Source organism: Orcinus orca, chromosome 8 (genome assembly GCF_937001465.1).
Source record: "Orcinus orca chromosome 8, mOrcOrc1.1, whole genome shotgun sequence".
Taxonomy (NCBI): domain Eukaryota; kingdom Metazoa; phylum Chordata; class Mammalia; order Artiodactyla; family Delphinidae; genus Orcinus; species Orcinus orca.
This window is the reverse complement of record NC_064566.1, coordinates 12,859,962-12,874,348: the sequence shown is the minus strand read 5'-3', so window position 1 is coordinate 12,874,348 and position 14,387 is coordinate 12,859,962. Positions and strand designations below refer to the sequence as shown.

Here is a 14,387-nt window from a genome sequence, read left to right as displayed (position 1 = left end):
CTTTGCGGCATGTGGGATCTTCCCAGACCGGGGCACGAACCCGCGTCCCCTGCATCGGCAGGCGGACTCTCAACCACTGCGCCACCAGGGAAGCCCTGGATATACTTCTGAGAGAGAGATTCTGGAGCTGAAATTGAAAGTTCTCACAATCCACAGGGCTCAGGATGGGTGCGGCAGGGCCTCTCCTGAGAATTGGAGGGGTCTCAACGACTGCTAGAGAAAGCCCCTTGTCACAGCATACTGTCTGGCGGCAGTTGATGGATCCAGGGGCCTGGGTGGAAATAGGGCACCCTCCACCCACCCTCATCCTCATCCTCCGCAAACAATCACAGGGTTCCATGGGCCAACAGTCAGAGCCAAGAAGAGCTTCAGCTCATTTTGAACCCTGTGTCCTGCTCCCTGCAAGCTGACAGCCCATCATGCTTGGGCTAAGGGAATCTTCCTGCACTCTGGCCTGAGCTAAGAATGCTGTAAGCAAGCAAAGGGGGTCCCAGTCTGGGGCAAAAGACAATCAGGAGCTGCAGGTCTGTCTGCCAGGAAGCAGCACTCCGCACCCAGCCAGTGTGCAGTCTGTTCAGCCCCTGGCCGTGTGCCTGAGGTGGGAGTGTTTCTCTGCCTGTCGGTGGGCCGCTCAGCCAGCACACCAGGCAGTTGGAAGATCAGGCTTTGCAAGCTGTTGCTCTTGGCTACTGAGGGGCTCCCTGGAGGCTGGGCTGGACTGGGTGTCAGGGGCTGGACTCAGCTGCAGAATGTTTTGGGGGTGACGACAGATAGTAGTGTAACTGCCTGGGCTCTTGCCTACCTTTTTTTTTTTTTTTTTTAAATTTAAAAAAAATTATTTATTTTTGGCTGTGTTGGGTCTTCGTTGCTGTGCGCGGGCCTTCTCTAGTTGCGACGTGCGGGCTTTCTCTAGTTGTGGCGAGCGGGGGCTACTCTTTGTTGCGGTGCGCAGGCTTATTGCAGTGGCTTCTCTTGTTGCAGAGCACGGGCTCTAGGTGTGCAGGCTTCGGTAGTTGTGGTGCGCGGGCTCAGTAGTTGTGGTGCACGGGCTTAGTTGCTCCGTGGTATGTGGGATTTTCCCAGACCAGGGCCCAAACCTGTGTCCCCTGCATTGGCAGGCGGGTTCTTAACCACTGCACCACCAGGGAAGCCCCCCTCTTGCCTACCTTTTTGGAGGGCTAAGTCAGAGCTGTTTGCTACCAAACACCTTCTTCCTATTAACTAGCCATCCCGCCCATCTGGGCAGGAATAAGCTAAGGGCCTGACAAGCCAGGAGCCAGGCTCTTCCTGCCAACAACCACAGATTCCACATTTCTGTGGGATGGAAAGAGCCCCTAGGAAGCCAGAGCCAGCCCCTCCCTGTTAAGCACGGAAGAATGACACGCCAAGCAGGGAACGGCTGGAGCCTGCAGTGGAAGGTTGGAGCCCTGGTGTGTGGGAGGCGGACAGAGGTGCAGAGAGCAGCTGGGGAGAATAAGACTCAGAGGACGTGTGGGCCATGGCTGGGACGATGCAGTTCCTGGCTTGGTTAATGGTAGCCATTTGCTTCCTCCCTGGGGTGACTACAACCCAGCACCGTGCAGGTACCGGGGCCTTAGGGTGGGGTGGACAGGAGCCAAGGAAGGCTGCTGGCTGACAGCAGTTACACTTGGTCCTATCTGAGCCTAGCAGGGCTTAGGAACTGAGGGCATGGCGGGTAGCAGGCTGACCTGCGCTGTGGGGTGGGGGAGGGAAAGGTGTGGGCCCCACCCAGAACCAGAAAGGTCGGGGTGAAGTGAGGGCAGATAGCCCTAGGTGCTCTCAGTGGGCCTGGGGCTTATTCTGGCTGGTGTGCAAAGGAGGACCTCTTAACCTGCCCTGGGCTTAGGACAATCATTCCAAGGTTTAGGCAGCACCCCAGAAGAGGGGTGAAGGAAGCTGCAACAGACATCCTGCCTTGCCTGGCCTCCCTGCCTTGCACACGGTCACTTACCGAGAAGCAGGAAAGAAAGAGGTTCTTCTCAAAGGGGTCCTTGACCTTTGGGGAGGGTCACTGGCAGTTTCAGGTCACGCTGTCCCTAGATGATTATATAGGAAGGAGAAATGGGAAGTGAAGTGTCTTGTGACCCGTTGGCCTGGAGCTCTTGGCCAAGTGAACTGTAGAAGTTCAAGGAGGAGTCCTGGACGTTTGTCAAGACAGTATCTGGGTTTGGGATGATGCTTTTGGGATCACAAGACCTATGCCTTGTGAATGAGAGAGTGAATGTCAATGTGCATATGTGTGTAGGGGGAGGTGGACATGGGATGGCACTCCTGTTCTTTTGTAGATAGAAGAACCTCTAGGCACCCCTACCAGGCAGCTTGAAGGGACTCGTGGGAGGCTGGGGTGTTCAGGGTGGAGCTTGGCAGGGCCCTGACTCCTCTCTGCTGCTCCAGGGCAGCCCATGGACAGCACCAACGTGGGAGGTGGCCTGCAGGAGCCAGAGGCCCCGGAAGTGATGTTTGAGGTCTTTCCTCCAGCCTGGGACATGGGGGTGGGAGTGTCCAGATGTCCCTAAGCTCAGGGTTGGGAAGGGGGATGCCTCAAGCTGGGGCTGCTGGGGGAGGGGAGCCAACCCAGCATGGGTCCTGCTGCCTGCTTATGCCCCCCCGGCCCCGCTCCCTAGGCCCCAGCCCACCCCTTACACGGCTCCCCTTGCAGCTGCTCTGGTCTGGGCTGGAGCTGGATATCATGGGGCAGCTGCACATCCAGGACGAGGAACTGGCATCCACACGTCCAGGCCGCCGGCTCAGTCTCCTCCTGCAGCACCATGTGCCCAGGGACTTGGAGGGTGCTGAGCAGCAGCTGCAGCAGTTCCAGGACCTGCGGAAGGGACCCCCTCTTAGCCCTTGGGACTTTGAACATCTGCTCCTCACAGGCCTGTCCTGTGTCTACCGGCTCCCTGTGGCTAGTGAGGCTCAGGAGAGAGGTCGCTGGGCCCAGGTCTTCGCCCTCCTGGCACAGGAAACACTCTGGGACCTGTGCAAGGGCTTCTGCCCCCAGGGCCAGCCCCCTTCTCTGGGGCCCTCGGCCTCTACCCTTGACCCCTTCCCCTAACCCTCCCCTTCTGCCTGTCATTCCCACCCCAGCCCCCTTCACCCCACCCCCTACCTGAGCCAGACCCATCTTGGCCAGAGGCCTCCATCTGGCACCTGGTTTTTCCCACTGTGTTCGGGCCTCTGGGCTCGGCTTGTACCCCAGACCCCAGCTTACCCCTCCCCCATCTTCTTCCCTGGGCCCAGGCTCTGGGTCCCAGGCAGCAGGCACAGACCTAAGGGCACGACTTGCAGGCAGTGTGTGTGGCGGGGTGGGGGTGGGGGGCGGTGGGTGTAGGGGTCAGGGTTGAGAAGTGTGTTTAAGGGATGCTGAAAGGGAAGCTCCCAAGTAAGGCCAGGTCAGACCCTCCAGCTCCTACCCAGGCAGTCCCATGAGAGGCAGAATCTACAGGAAACTCGTAAGTGCTCAGTGCCCAGTCCTAATGTAGACACCTCTTTTAAACCCAACCAAGGCTCTGGGGGTCCCTAAGCCTCCAAGTACCCCATGTGGGCTAGGAGAATAGGCTGGACATTTTTAGGTCAGTCTGTTGGAGGAATGGAGGGAAGCAGGTTGAGGAACATTATCTTCTGGGGGGCAGGGAAGTGAGAAGTGTTTTTTGGTCCATATCGACAAGGCTCAGAGGAGGGAGTAAGGCTGGAAGGGGACTGAGGCTGGCTGGTGTAGTCCTGATCCTGTGTAGCTCATCCCATAAAATGTTCTGTTCTAGCCTCCTGCAGCCCTGTGTCCTTCTGTTGTCAGAGTAAGTTGTTTAACCAGTGCCTTGAGCAAACCACCCTCCTCATCCCGGGAGGGCAGGAATCAGGGCAACCAGATATCAACTGCTTGTCCCATGCGCACGCCCTACTGGGAAAAGGAATGTACCGTTTCCTTGAATCCCATAGCCCCAGTGAGGCAGCGGGGTGAAGTCCCTTGTCACAAAAAAGAACCAGATGGGCCCTAAAAGTAACGTCGTAGGTCAACGGGGAGGAATTACAGGGACTGACTGGAATGGGACATGAAGGGGAGGCCCAAATCGGGGTTAGGCAAGTAGGGTTCAATCAAATTCCCACCTCCTCGCCCTCCCAAGGCCTGACTGAATGCTGCCCTCTGCCCTCCGACCCCCACCCGGGGCCAGCTGTAGTCAGTCCCTCCCGCCCTGCCCGAGACAAAAGCGTCGCAGTCAAGACAAAGCGCAGGACCCCGGCAGACAGGCGCCGGCGCAGGCCCACTTTATTCGCAGAGTCCAGCCACGCTGGGCGGGCCGTCATGCTCGCGCCGGCGGGACATTTCGGGCCGCGGTTCCGTCTTGGCATGCACGCCCCGGGCCGCCCGGGGCTCCTCTCCGGGTCGTGGCTCAGAGCTCCGGAGGCCCGAGGCCGGGCAGGCCGGCGGGGATAAGGTCGGGGTACACCAGGAAGCCAGAGAAGGTGATGTACTTGCCATGGTTGCTGTAGGCGCCGTAGCCGTCGTGGTCGTGGCTGAGCAGCCAGACGGCGTCGCCGCGCCGTAGCGCCAGCATCACGCTCTGGCTCTGCATCTCGCGACGCCGCGATGTGCCGTCGTCGTAAATCATGGCCTGCACCTCGTCGCGGTTCTTCATCAGCTTCACCGACAGCGTCTTGCGCGGCAGCTTGCCCAGCGTGAAGGAGAAGAAGTAGGCGCCGGGCAGGCGGCAGCGGAACACGCCAGCCGCCGCGTCGAAGTCGCCGCCGATGTTGACGAGCTCAGTGTCGAAGGCTAGGGGCCGGTGCCGCGGCCCCGGGCCCGCGTCCGAGCCCACCAGGCTGCGCGTGCGCGCCGCCGAGAAGGCCGAGCGCGGCTCCGGGGACGCGGGCGGCCCGCGCGCAGGCGCGTCGGCGTCGGCGTACACCAGGTAGCCGCTAAAGGTGGCGCCGGGTGCCCCGAGCGCGTACTGCTGGGCGCCGTGCAGCCGCAGCCACACCGTGTCGCCGTAGTCGAGCTGCAGCATGGCGCTCTGGCTGGCGGCGTGCCGCGTGGCGGGCCGCCGCTGCTCGTCGAAGGCCAGTGCCTGCACCTCGTCGCGGTTTCGCACCAGCATCACCGACAGGCTCTTGTGCGGGGCCTTGCCAGCCGTGAAGGAGAAGAAGTAGGCACCGGGCACGCGGCAGCGGAACTGACCGGTGGCCGCGTCGAAGTCGCCCCCGATGTTCACGTACACCTTGTCGAAGGTCACCGCCATCTCCGACGTGCCCTCCAGGGGGGTGATGCGTGCTGCCGAGAAGGCTGAGCGCAGCTCTGTCGAGCCCAGAGCCGGGCCCAGGGCCCAGCAGGCGGCCGGGCCTAGCAGGCCCAGCAGGAGCGGCAGCATGGCGCCTGGGAGGGGAGGCACGAAGGAAAGGAGACAAGGGTTGGGCAGGGGCGGCCTGGAGACGGGTTCCCTTCACAGACCCGCCCTTGACCCACAACTAGGACTCCTAGTTTCCTATACACTTGGACTAGGTCAGTGGTTCTTAAAACGTCATGGGGCCTCAGTGTCACCTGGAGACCCTGTTAAAACACACATTGTTGGCTCCCACGCCCACCTTATCTAGTATGAGGCCCAAGAATTTGCATTTCTAACAGGTTCCCAGGTAATGCAGAGATGTTGCTAGTCTAGGGACCACACTTTGGGGACCATTGGATTAGGCCAGTTTTGGGTTTTTTTTTTTTTTTTTCTCTCTTCTTTTTTTGTAACCACCGAACTCCTTTTTCAAGTGAAAGATCACAGACATATACCATAGATGCAAGCAGAAATGCTCTGGTCAGAGGGTCCTATAGCCCTGTCTGCTGGGCTTACACATCCCCTCCTCCTTGACACCCAGGGGCCCTGGAAATGCAGAAGGTGGTCAGGGGGTCTCTGAGTTTCCTTCAGCCTCCGATTTGCTGCATTTTCCTGTGTCTGTTCTATGGTCCTTACTTAGCCTGCCCCTCTCTCAGGCACTGGCTCTCTATACTGATATCCTCCATGATGGCTGCTGGTTAAGCCCCCATTTTGGCAGGAAAGGAAATAGCCGCTCCCTGACCCATTTCCTGGCCTCTGACCCAGTCAAGGGTCAGCTCCCACGCTGGACCTCTGGACTCTCCAGGGGCCCTTCTTGCACTAAAGAGGCCAGAACAGATGGGCTTTGAGGTAGCTCCCTCCCCCTGTAAAATCAGAGTAAGAGAAAGAGACTCCTTCCTCTGGGCTTGGGGGCTGGTCACTGAGGGGAAAGAGAGAGCCAGGGGCTGCTGGGGATAGAGTGGGAGAGCAACAGTTCCAGCACGGCTTTGGCAAGTCTGTGAGGTCAGCAGCTTGGTTCCTCAGTAGTAGTGGTGGAGTGGAGAGGACTGACAGCTAAACCTGGGCCCAGGTCCTGGCTCTACCCGTTACAGGCTGTGAAACCTTAGGCAAGTTCCTTCATTTCTCTGGGCATGGCTGCCTCTGTGTAACTGGGGAGGAGACCTGCCTTACAAGCTTACTGTGAGGATGCTCTGAGAAGGCAGGTGTGAACACCTTCGTTGGATGGCACTGCAGTCAATTTTTTGAGAAAATCGATCTGATCAAGTTCTTTTTTTTTTTTAATTAAATTTTTAATTTTATATTGGAGTATAGTTGATGATCAAGTTCTTGACATAAGGGGTTAGGGTTCAGTAACTCCTACCCTTGGAAACTTGGTAAAGGCACTGCTTAACTCAGAGGACTAACTCTCCAAGGGTAGAATTACATAATGCTTCCTAGTAGGGCATAGGCTTTGGGGATTGAATACCCTGAGGGCCTGAAGTGGAGGCAAAGCAGAAAAGAAAATGAGCTGGTAACAGTCTAGACCGTGGGCCTCTATGGGAAATGCCCGGGGAGTGTGTGTATCTTTGTGTCTCTTAGAGACACCGGGGACCTGCCAAGAAGGGTAGCCAGGTGCAGCTGTGATGTGCTGCACACAAGGACGTTCATCTGAGGTTAGGTGGGTGCTGAAGTCCAACCCACATTCTACTTGCCCAACTGTGTGGAATTGCTGCCCCTGGGGGAAAGTGTGCCTTTTTCTAATTCTCATAGTAAGACCCCCAAGTCCCTAGCCCAGCTGAACACTCTCTCCTTACACAGGAAGTACCTTTTCTCATTCTTACAAAGGTGCCCCATGGGCTAGCCAGTACCCTTGGTGAGGGCAGGGGCAGGGAGGGGGGGCATGTGCAGTAGTGAAGATTGCACCTCACAGTATTCAGTGCAGTCCCTTTCACAGAGCTCTTTGGACACGTCTGGTGTCACAGCCAACCTGCGAGACAGGTGGGCCCTCTCCTGTTTTATAGGGGAGAAAGCCAAGGCCCAAAAAGGGGAAGCATTTTGGCCCAAGGCCACTCATGGAGCACTGAGGCAAGCCTTGAGGTCTGTTGGCTCCAAATTCAGTGTGCTTTCCTCTCCACCACCTTTCCATTCTAAACACAGCTATTTCCAGCCAACCTGTCATCTGCCTCAGTTTCACTTTTCACAAAAATTGAAGTGGAATGAGTCTTGGGATCTAGGGTGAAAGGGAAAGAAAGCAAAACCAACCAAAAAAATATTCTTAACATTTTTGTCTTCTGGGAACATCTCAACTCTTCCTGACACTGCTGCTCTCCTAGCAGGTCTTGCCCCAGGAGCACCTGCCCACTCGACCCTCAGTAATCTTCCTGCCAAGCCTTCCTGCCAGTGCCAGAGGGTCCTCCTGTGTGTCCAGTACCCAGCCTCCATTTCACCTACCACTGCCCATTTCTCAGATCTGTGGGTCCCCATCCTTCCCTAAACCCCCTTCCCAGAGCAGGTCAGAGGTAGCGGGTGTCAGGTGGGCATCACAGCTCCAGGGAAGGAAATGGCTGTTCCTAGCTCCATCCAGGTGAGGCTGAAAATAATCATCCTCAAAGAGAAAAAACTAGGACACAGTGCGCTGGACAGACCCAGAACCCTGGAACCGAGGGTGGAGGTGCAGCCATGTCAGGCTAAGGGGATTTAGAGACCCCTCCCTACCAAACCTCAATTCCCAGTCACCCCCTCCCTCAAGCTCTGCCCAAACCTCCTTCCCCACCTACCTTGAAAACCCCTCAGGCTCCCAAGAAGATAAGTCCCCCTTTCACAGACGAAGCCAATTAATCCTTTCTCATGAAAAAAAAAAAAACCCTCGGAAAACGGTACCCCAGACCCTCTCTCCCCCAGACCTTCCTTTATCCATCCCTTCAGAGTAAAAGCCCTTGAGCCTCTTTCATGAAAAAAAGCTCCCAGGTCCTCCTTTCAGGGAAAAAGGACCCAATTCCCCGGCCCCCGCTTCCAGTCAAGGAGAAAGCCTGGCTCCCCGCGCCCCAGAGTAGCCCTCACCTGGCTGGGGGCGGCGGTCGGTCGGCTTCTCTCCGAGCCCGCGATCCGGCTCCGGGCTCCGGGCTCTGGGCTCCGGGCGGGCGCCGGGCTGCGCACTGACCGCCCGCGCTGCGGCGGGGCCGGGCCTGGCGGGGCCGGCGGCGGCGGCGGCGGCGGCGGCGGGCGGGGCGCTGGGACCCCGGGGTGGTCTCGGGGTGGCGGGGCAGCGAGGGAAAAAGGGCTGCTGAAGAGCTACGCTCCGGGACAGCGCGAGGAGAGGCAGGGTAGGGGCGGGCAGGGGGAGAAGCGGGAGGGGAAGCGAGAGGGAGGGGCGCGCCGAGGCCGGGGAGCCGAGCCGCAGGGCCCAGGGGCACCGCAAGAAGAAGGCCCCCCGCGCAGGCAGCGCGAGCACCGGGCTCTTCTTCCGTGACCTCCCTAAAGCTTCATCCTCTGGGTCTGGAGAGCAGGCATCATTAATCCAAGTTAGCAGATGGGGAAACTGAGGCAGAGGTCAACCTAGCGGTGGCTCAGGGCACTCTACAGACCAGCCTTCTCCCTGGTTTGAGGAGAGGGGACTGGAGCAGGGCGCAGAGACTGGACTAGCCTCTGGACTGCAAGGACAGTGGAAGGTGAGAGTTTGGCTGGGACAGATGTCCAAGCTGAGTGGCACTGGGGGAGGGGGTCTGAGGGAAGAGAAGGATAAATGAATCAATGCTGCCAGTAAAGGAAGGGCTTACAGTGACCTGACATTTCACCTCCAAATCGGAAAATGTCTGTGGTTGGTAAGGAAGGAAGGAGGAAGACAAAACCCGCAGACATCAGAGGGTCAGCCTGTGCCCCCCGGGGAGGGGTTGAGGAAGGAGGGGAGTCCTTGGGGCAGAATTGAGTGTTGGCAGAAAGGCTGCTTCCACAGCGTCCGCAAGGAGGGAGAGGGTTGAGAAGGGCGATGGGAGGGCTCCAAGGGCCTGTTTGCAGAGGGACACTGACACCCTGCCTAGCTGGGCCGGGGTGGCAGGACCCAGCAGGACACCAGGGCTGGAACAGCTGTCTTCGCACCGCAGCACTCGCCGAGGCCCCTCCACGGCTTCCACTCTGGACTCTGGCACCCACCTCAGGGGGGCTGCGGTCCTGACAGCTGTGCAGGGGACGACCTGCCTGGCTCTCAGTAGATGCTGACCAAATGGATGGCTTTTGAAGAGCCCCACTCTTCAGCTGCCAGAGCAGGACCCCTCTGCCTACCCCCCCGATTGACTCAGGGGGCCTGAGCTCTAGTCCTGGCTCTGCCACAGACCCTCTGTGTGGTTTCTGAGAAGCCTGGTGCCCCGTGAAATCCCCTGTCCTCTGGAGCTCTCCTTCTGGAACTATCAAAACTTACACGACCCCAGTTAATCTAACATGGGTTAGTCCTCCTGAAGGTGTTGACGGTGATGATGAACTCATTAAGTGTTCTCCAGGGTGCTGAGGGAAGGATAAAATGAATCGATATGTGCCTCAATAGAAAGGGATGGATGGAGGCGTTTCGGCCTGGGCATGGGGGCATTTGGGGACAGAGGGTGAAGCACCTGTCTAGCCTTTCAGGACCACCTTTTGCCTCCTTCACCAGCCTGAAAAGGCCTAGGTGGGTGTGGGGGGAGGCCTAGGAGGGCTGGGGAAGGCAGGAAGCCAATCTGCGGCAGCCACAAGCCTTCTTCTGGACAAGGAGGTCGGGTTTGCCATCTTGAAGGTGCATTTTGAAGGTGTGATTCCAACAGTGGGAGGAATGGGAAGAAGGCAGGACTCTCAGGGCAGAACAGTTAAACCACTGGGGGTCTGTCTCAGGCTGAAAGCCATCTGACACTTTCCCTGGGTCCACAAAAGCATTTCAGCAGAGAAATGAAATGTTCATTTCATTTCTCTGGAGACAGGTGGCCGAGGCAGATGACAGCAGGGTTTTTGCTTCAAGGGATGGGACGAGGTGGAGGCCACTGGTAAAGGGAAACAGAGCAGGAGGACGCCATGTGCTGGTGGGCATCTAGGCAGGCTGGGCAGGCTGGGGGTGCACCTGAATGAAGTTAGGAGGCAGCAGGGTTCAGAGAAGAGCCCTAGGGCTAGGCTCTAGCTCCTGTCTGCTCCTACCACAACACAGTGATCATTTTCATAGCAAGTTCCTTTCATTGGGTGTAGCAGATGCTACCAGTGCCCCCAGTCAAGCCCCCAGGCCTACTTGGAGGTCACCTGCAGACAGTTTCTGAACTTGCTCCCTGTGTCTGTCCTGTGGCATTCCCAGCTTTGGACGTGAGTGTGGGGCAGGCTGGAAGTGGGGAATTAACGCCCCCAGGGTAACCCTCCACCAAGGAGGGCCCAGAGTTAGTGGATAAATCCTCTAGCTTTCAGTCCCTCTGAAAGTGGGGCAATTTCCGATTCCCAGGCCTGTTCCAGTCTCAGAAAGACTCCAGCAGAATGGAACCTAAGCTGTCCATGGGGAAAGCTTGCTTATCCCTGTATGCTTTGCTTGCTTTCCTCTCTTGCTTGTCTCACTCCCCCACTCTCTCACCCTGCTTCTGGGATCACCTCCTAAATAAACTACTTGTATCCAAATCTGCCTCAGGGTCGGCTTTTGGGGGGAAACCGAACTGAGACAATGAACGATAACTGTGTTAAGTGCTTTTTCATTTCGCCCATTATCTTATTTAATTTCTATTTATTTGTTTATTTTTTAATTTATTTTTGGCTGTGCTGTGAGGCATGCGGGATCTTAGTTCCCAGGGATCGAACCTGTCCCCCTGCAATGGAAGCATGGAGTCTTAACCACTGGACTGCCAGGGAAGTCCCCTTATTTAATTTCTTAACATCCCCTGAAGTAGATGTCACTAACCCAATTTTACAAATGAGGAATAAAGAGGTTAATGCAGAGGTAGGATTCAAAGCCAGGTCTGTCTGGCTCCAAAACCCAGTCCTTAGCCACTGTGCTCTGCGGCCTCCTGAATTCTTTGATCCTCTATGGGCCTTAATTTTTTTTTTTTTTTTTTTTTTTTGCTGTACGCAGGCCTCTCACTGTTGTGGCCTCTCCCGTTGCAGAGCACAGGCTCCGGACGTGCAGGCTCAGCGGCCATGGCTCACGGGCCCAGTCGCTCCGCGGCATGTGGGATCTTCCCAGACCGGGGCACGAACCCCTGTCCCCTGCATCGGCAGGCAGACTCTCAACCACTGCGGCACCAGGGAAGCCCCGGGGCCTTAATTTTTCATCTGTAAAATGAGGAATGGGCTCTTGAGTTTGAAGGGAGGCAATGTACCCATTGTCTCCGGCAGCTAGGCCTGGTCATTGAGATGTGTGCAGAAGTTATTAGGAGGGACTTCCCTGGCGGTCCAGTGGTTAAGACTCTGCGCATCCATGCAGGGGGCATGGGTTCAATCCCTGGTTGGGGACCTAAGATCCCACATGCCGCGCAACATGGCCAAAGAAAAAAAAAAACTAAAAAAAAAAAAAAAGGATGGTGAGGATTTTACATAGTGCTGATAGAGGAGTAAGGGAATGGGATCCAGTCTAAGGTAAGAGTGTGAGCAAAGGTGTGGAGGTAGCATAGATCGGCCTGTATGTGGCTCAGTTGAAGAGGGAAGGGTTTGTGAAGGAGGCCTGGCAGGTGAGGTGTTGTAGGGCTTAAATGCTGAGCTAAGGAACTTGGTTTATCCTGCCGCAGGGGGTTAAGGCTCAGAGCAGTATTTAAGATTACTCCTACCACAGAGTGAAAGGCAGCATTAAACCATGCACAGAGCCCTTCTAAGTGCGGGACAGAAGAGGTGAGGAGAGGCAGGGAGATCTCTAAGGAAGATAAAGGGAAGAGACAGGTGGAAGAGAAGCTAAGAAGAGCTGCAGAGACTGACAGAGAGAGCGCGCGCGCACAAGCTCACAATTTAATTAGCTTCCTGGCTTGCCAGTGGCTTACAGGGGAATTAGCAGAGCTCAGAGTCTAGGGACCTTGCTGGGAGTTGAAGGGAAGCTAATAAGAAAGACAACAACAAGCCCCAGGGAGAAATGAAAGAGGAGGAATCGTCAGCCAAGCAGAGATGCTGGCAGGAGAAGCAGATGTCAGGGCGCTGAGTCCCTGCCTTCCTTAGAGGTTTCAGCTTTCCAAGGGAGTAGACATTTAGAGCTCCTGGGCTGGGCTCCTGGCCCCACTGCCCCTGGTTCCAATGCCTCTGAGCACCTGGTAAACAACGCAGAATGGAGGCAGTTGGGAGCGGCTGTGAGGGTCAAGTTCCCCTCTGTTGGCCCCTTTCCCAGAAGGGAACCCCCAGGTCCCTTCTGCAGACGGGGAGGTTGAGGCCAGAAATGCGGAGGTGGCCTGCTCCTGACCAGATGTGGCAAATTGCATCTTCCAAAGACAGCGTGATAGCATCTCCCAGCCCACCCTGCTCTTCTTACACCATGCCACGCCCCTCTAAGAGGAAGACCTAGGTTGGGCGTGAAAGGTGATGCTGCTTCTGCCTGGCGCTCTCTCTTGAAACTCACACTTGGAATCCAGCCATCATGATGTGAGAAAGCCCAGGCCACATGGAAAGGCCATGTGCAGATGTTGTGGCCAACAGCCCCAGTCAGGACCAGTTATCTAATTTTCAAGGTTCAGTGCAAAATGAAAAGGTAGGGCCCCTTGTTCAAAAATTAAGAATTTAGAGGGTCACAACATCATTAAACCATGCATAGAGACTTTCTAAGTGTGGGACCTTGTGTAGCTGTACACGTTGCAGCCTGTGAAGCTGGCCCTGACCGCAGCTGAGGTTCCAGCATCCACTGTTTGCAGTATGAGTGAGGAAGCCTTCAAGTTGACTCTGGGCCCAGTCACAGTCTGACTGCAACTGTACGAAGGACTCCGAACGAGAACTACCTGGCTGAACCCAGTGTATGTCCAGACCCACTAGGGACAGAATTGATTGTTATTGTTTTAAACCAGAAACTTTTGGGTTACTGCAGCAATAGATAGTTGGAATACTGGGGGAAACAGAACGTGTCAAAATTGGACTGAAGATACAGTACAGTTACTGAGTTTCTCCCCAAACCCAGGCTCATTACCTGAGCTACCGTTGCTGGTCCTCCTTGACCCATGTTGGCAGAGGAGACAACAGGTAACTCCAGACCCTACCTATGGACCTCTCACTATGGAAGATGGTGGAGCCATTTTGAGTCCTCTGTTTCTTGCAGTTAAAAGCACTCCAACTTTTACAAGTTATTTCCCCTCTCTGGGTCCTGGTTTCTTCGGATGTGTATTGAGAGGACTTCATAATCTAGGGCCTGTGAGTCTCTTGAGGGAAAATACAGAGGACTTGGTGACTAGAATGAGAGGGGGGAGTGAAGGAATTTTAAGAGTCAGAAGGGGTTTACTCCACCTCTTGTACTGGGATCTGGGGGGGACGGGGAAGGAATAATGTTCAGTCTGGGTCAGATGATGACTGGTTTCACTTTGGGCATTTAGATCACACTAGATTTGGGGGATGGAAAACTGGGGGGGGACTTACATAGTGTCATCAATTAGGCAGAGAATATAATTATGCAGGAAAAGATTGGATAAACACCAAAATGCAGGAAAAGACTGGATAAACAAAAATATTGTTATTTATGCTAGGTTCAGGGATGATATTTATTTTCTCTGTAAAATGTTTTCTATTTCCCAAACTTTCTACAATGAAAATTTATTCCTTTCATTTGAAAAGTAATTTGAAATATCAATAAAAACTTTAATTTCTTTCAAATGTATCTAAATACATATTGGAATTAGAATATTATAAAAGTGGGAGCTTAAATTAGAGGAGAAAAGATACGATTGAATAAACTGTATGGCAACAACTAGGTAGCCATCTAGAAAACTTTAAGTTGGATCCGTACATCACACCTGATACCAAAACAAATTCCAAATGGATCACTTTTTTTTTTTTTTTTTTTGCGGTACGCGGGCCTCTCACTGTTGTGGCCTCTCCCGTTGCGGAGCACAGGCTCCGACGCGCAGGCTCAGCAGCCATGGCTCATGGGCCTAGCCGCTCTGCGGCATCTTCCCAGACCGG

At 55.4% G+C, this 14,387-nt stretch overlaps 3 protein-coding genes across 7 annotated transcripts in view; 1 reads left to right on the top strand and 2 right to left on the bottom strand.

Moving 5' to 3' along the window:
- The first annotated feature begins 1,350 nt into the window (after positions 1-1,350).
- On the top strand, positions 1,351-3,906 carry FAM180B (family with sequence similarity 180 member B). Of its 4 annotated transcripts, none has more exons than XM_004264110.3 (3): positions 1,351-1,583; positions 2,416-2,486; positions 2,681-3,906. In XM_004264110.3, exons 1-3 carry the CDS (start codon positions 1,499-1,501, stop codon positions 3,074-3,076), a joined length of 552 nt encoding a protein of 183 aa, XP_004264158.2. In that variant the 5' UTR covers positions 1,351-1,498; the 3' UTR covers positions 3,077-3,906. The 4 variants fall into 4 exon arrangements, with proteins under 4 accessions (XP_004264158.2, XP_049569712.1, XP_033268720.2 ...); XM_049713754.1 differs by lacking the exon at positions 1,351-1,583 and adding an exon at positions 1,967-1,993; XM_049713755.1 differs by lacking the exon at positions 2,416-2,486 and having other exon boundaries at positions 1,369-1,583.
- Positions 3,907-4,235: 329 nt separating this feature from the next.
- On the bottom strand, positions 4,236-8,510 carry C1QTNF4 (C1q and TNF related 4). Of its 2 annotated transcripts, none has more exons than XM_004264111.3 (2): positions 8,376-8,510; positions 4,236-5,389 (listed from the first exon to the last, which is right to left on the bottom strand). In XM_004264111.3, the coding sequence occupies exon 2, from the start codon at positions 5,382-5,384 to the stop codon at positions 4,410-4,412; it is 975 nt and encodes a 324-aa protein (XP_004264159.2). In that variant the 5' UTR covers positions 5,385-5,389; positions 8,376-8,510; the 3' UTR covers positions 4,236-4,409. The 2 variants fall into 2 exon arrangements, with proteins under 2 accessions (XP_004264159.2, XP_049569709.1); XM_049713752.1 differs by lacking the exon at positions 8,376-8,510 and adding an exon at positions 5,792-8,083.
- A 366-nt stretch (positions 8,511-8,876) lies between these two features.
- The window catches only part of MTCH2 (mitochondrial carrier 2), a 39,866-nt gene continuing 34,355 nt past the window's right edge, over positions 8,877-14,387 (bottom strand). Inside the window, exons 13-14 of the mRNA XM_049713749.1 lie at positions 9,730-9,812; positions 8,877-8,910 (exon numbers count right to left, since the gene is read on the bottom strand). Coding sequence (XP_049569706.1) covers positions 8,892-8,910; positions 9,730-9,812 — 102 coding nt within the window. The 3' untranslated portion in view covers positions 8,877-8,891. The remainder of the gene's footprint in view (positions 8,911-9,729; positions 9,813-14,387) is intronic.

Excerpts from the sequence above, each read along its gene's own strand:
- C1QTNF4 (XM_004264111.3), bottom strand. The coding sequence starts at position 5,384 with ATGCTGCCGCTCCTGCTGGGCCTGCTAGGCCCGGCCGCCTGCTGGGCC.
- FAM180B (XM_004264110.3), top strand. The coding sequence starts at position 1,499 with ATGGCTGGGACGATGCAGTTCCTGGCTTGGTTAATGGTAGCCATTTGC. Across the intron at positions 1,584-2,415 it reads TACAACCCAGCACCGTGCAG|GGCAGCCCATGGACAGCACC; the intron begins GTACCGGGGCCT and ends CTGCTGCTCCAG. Across the intron at positions 2,487-2,680 it reads CCCCGGAAGTGATGTTTGAG|CTGCTCTGGTCTGGGCTGGA; the intron begins GTCTTTCCTCCA and ends CTCCCCTTGCAG.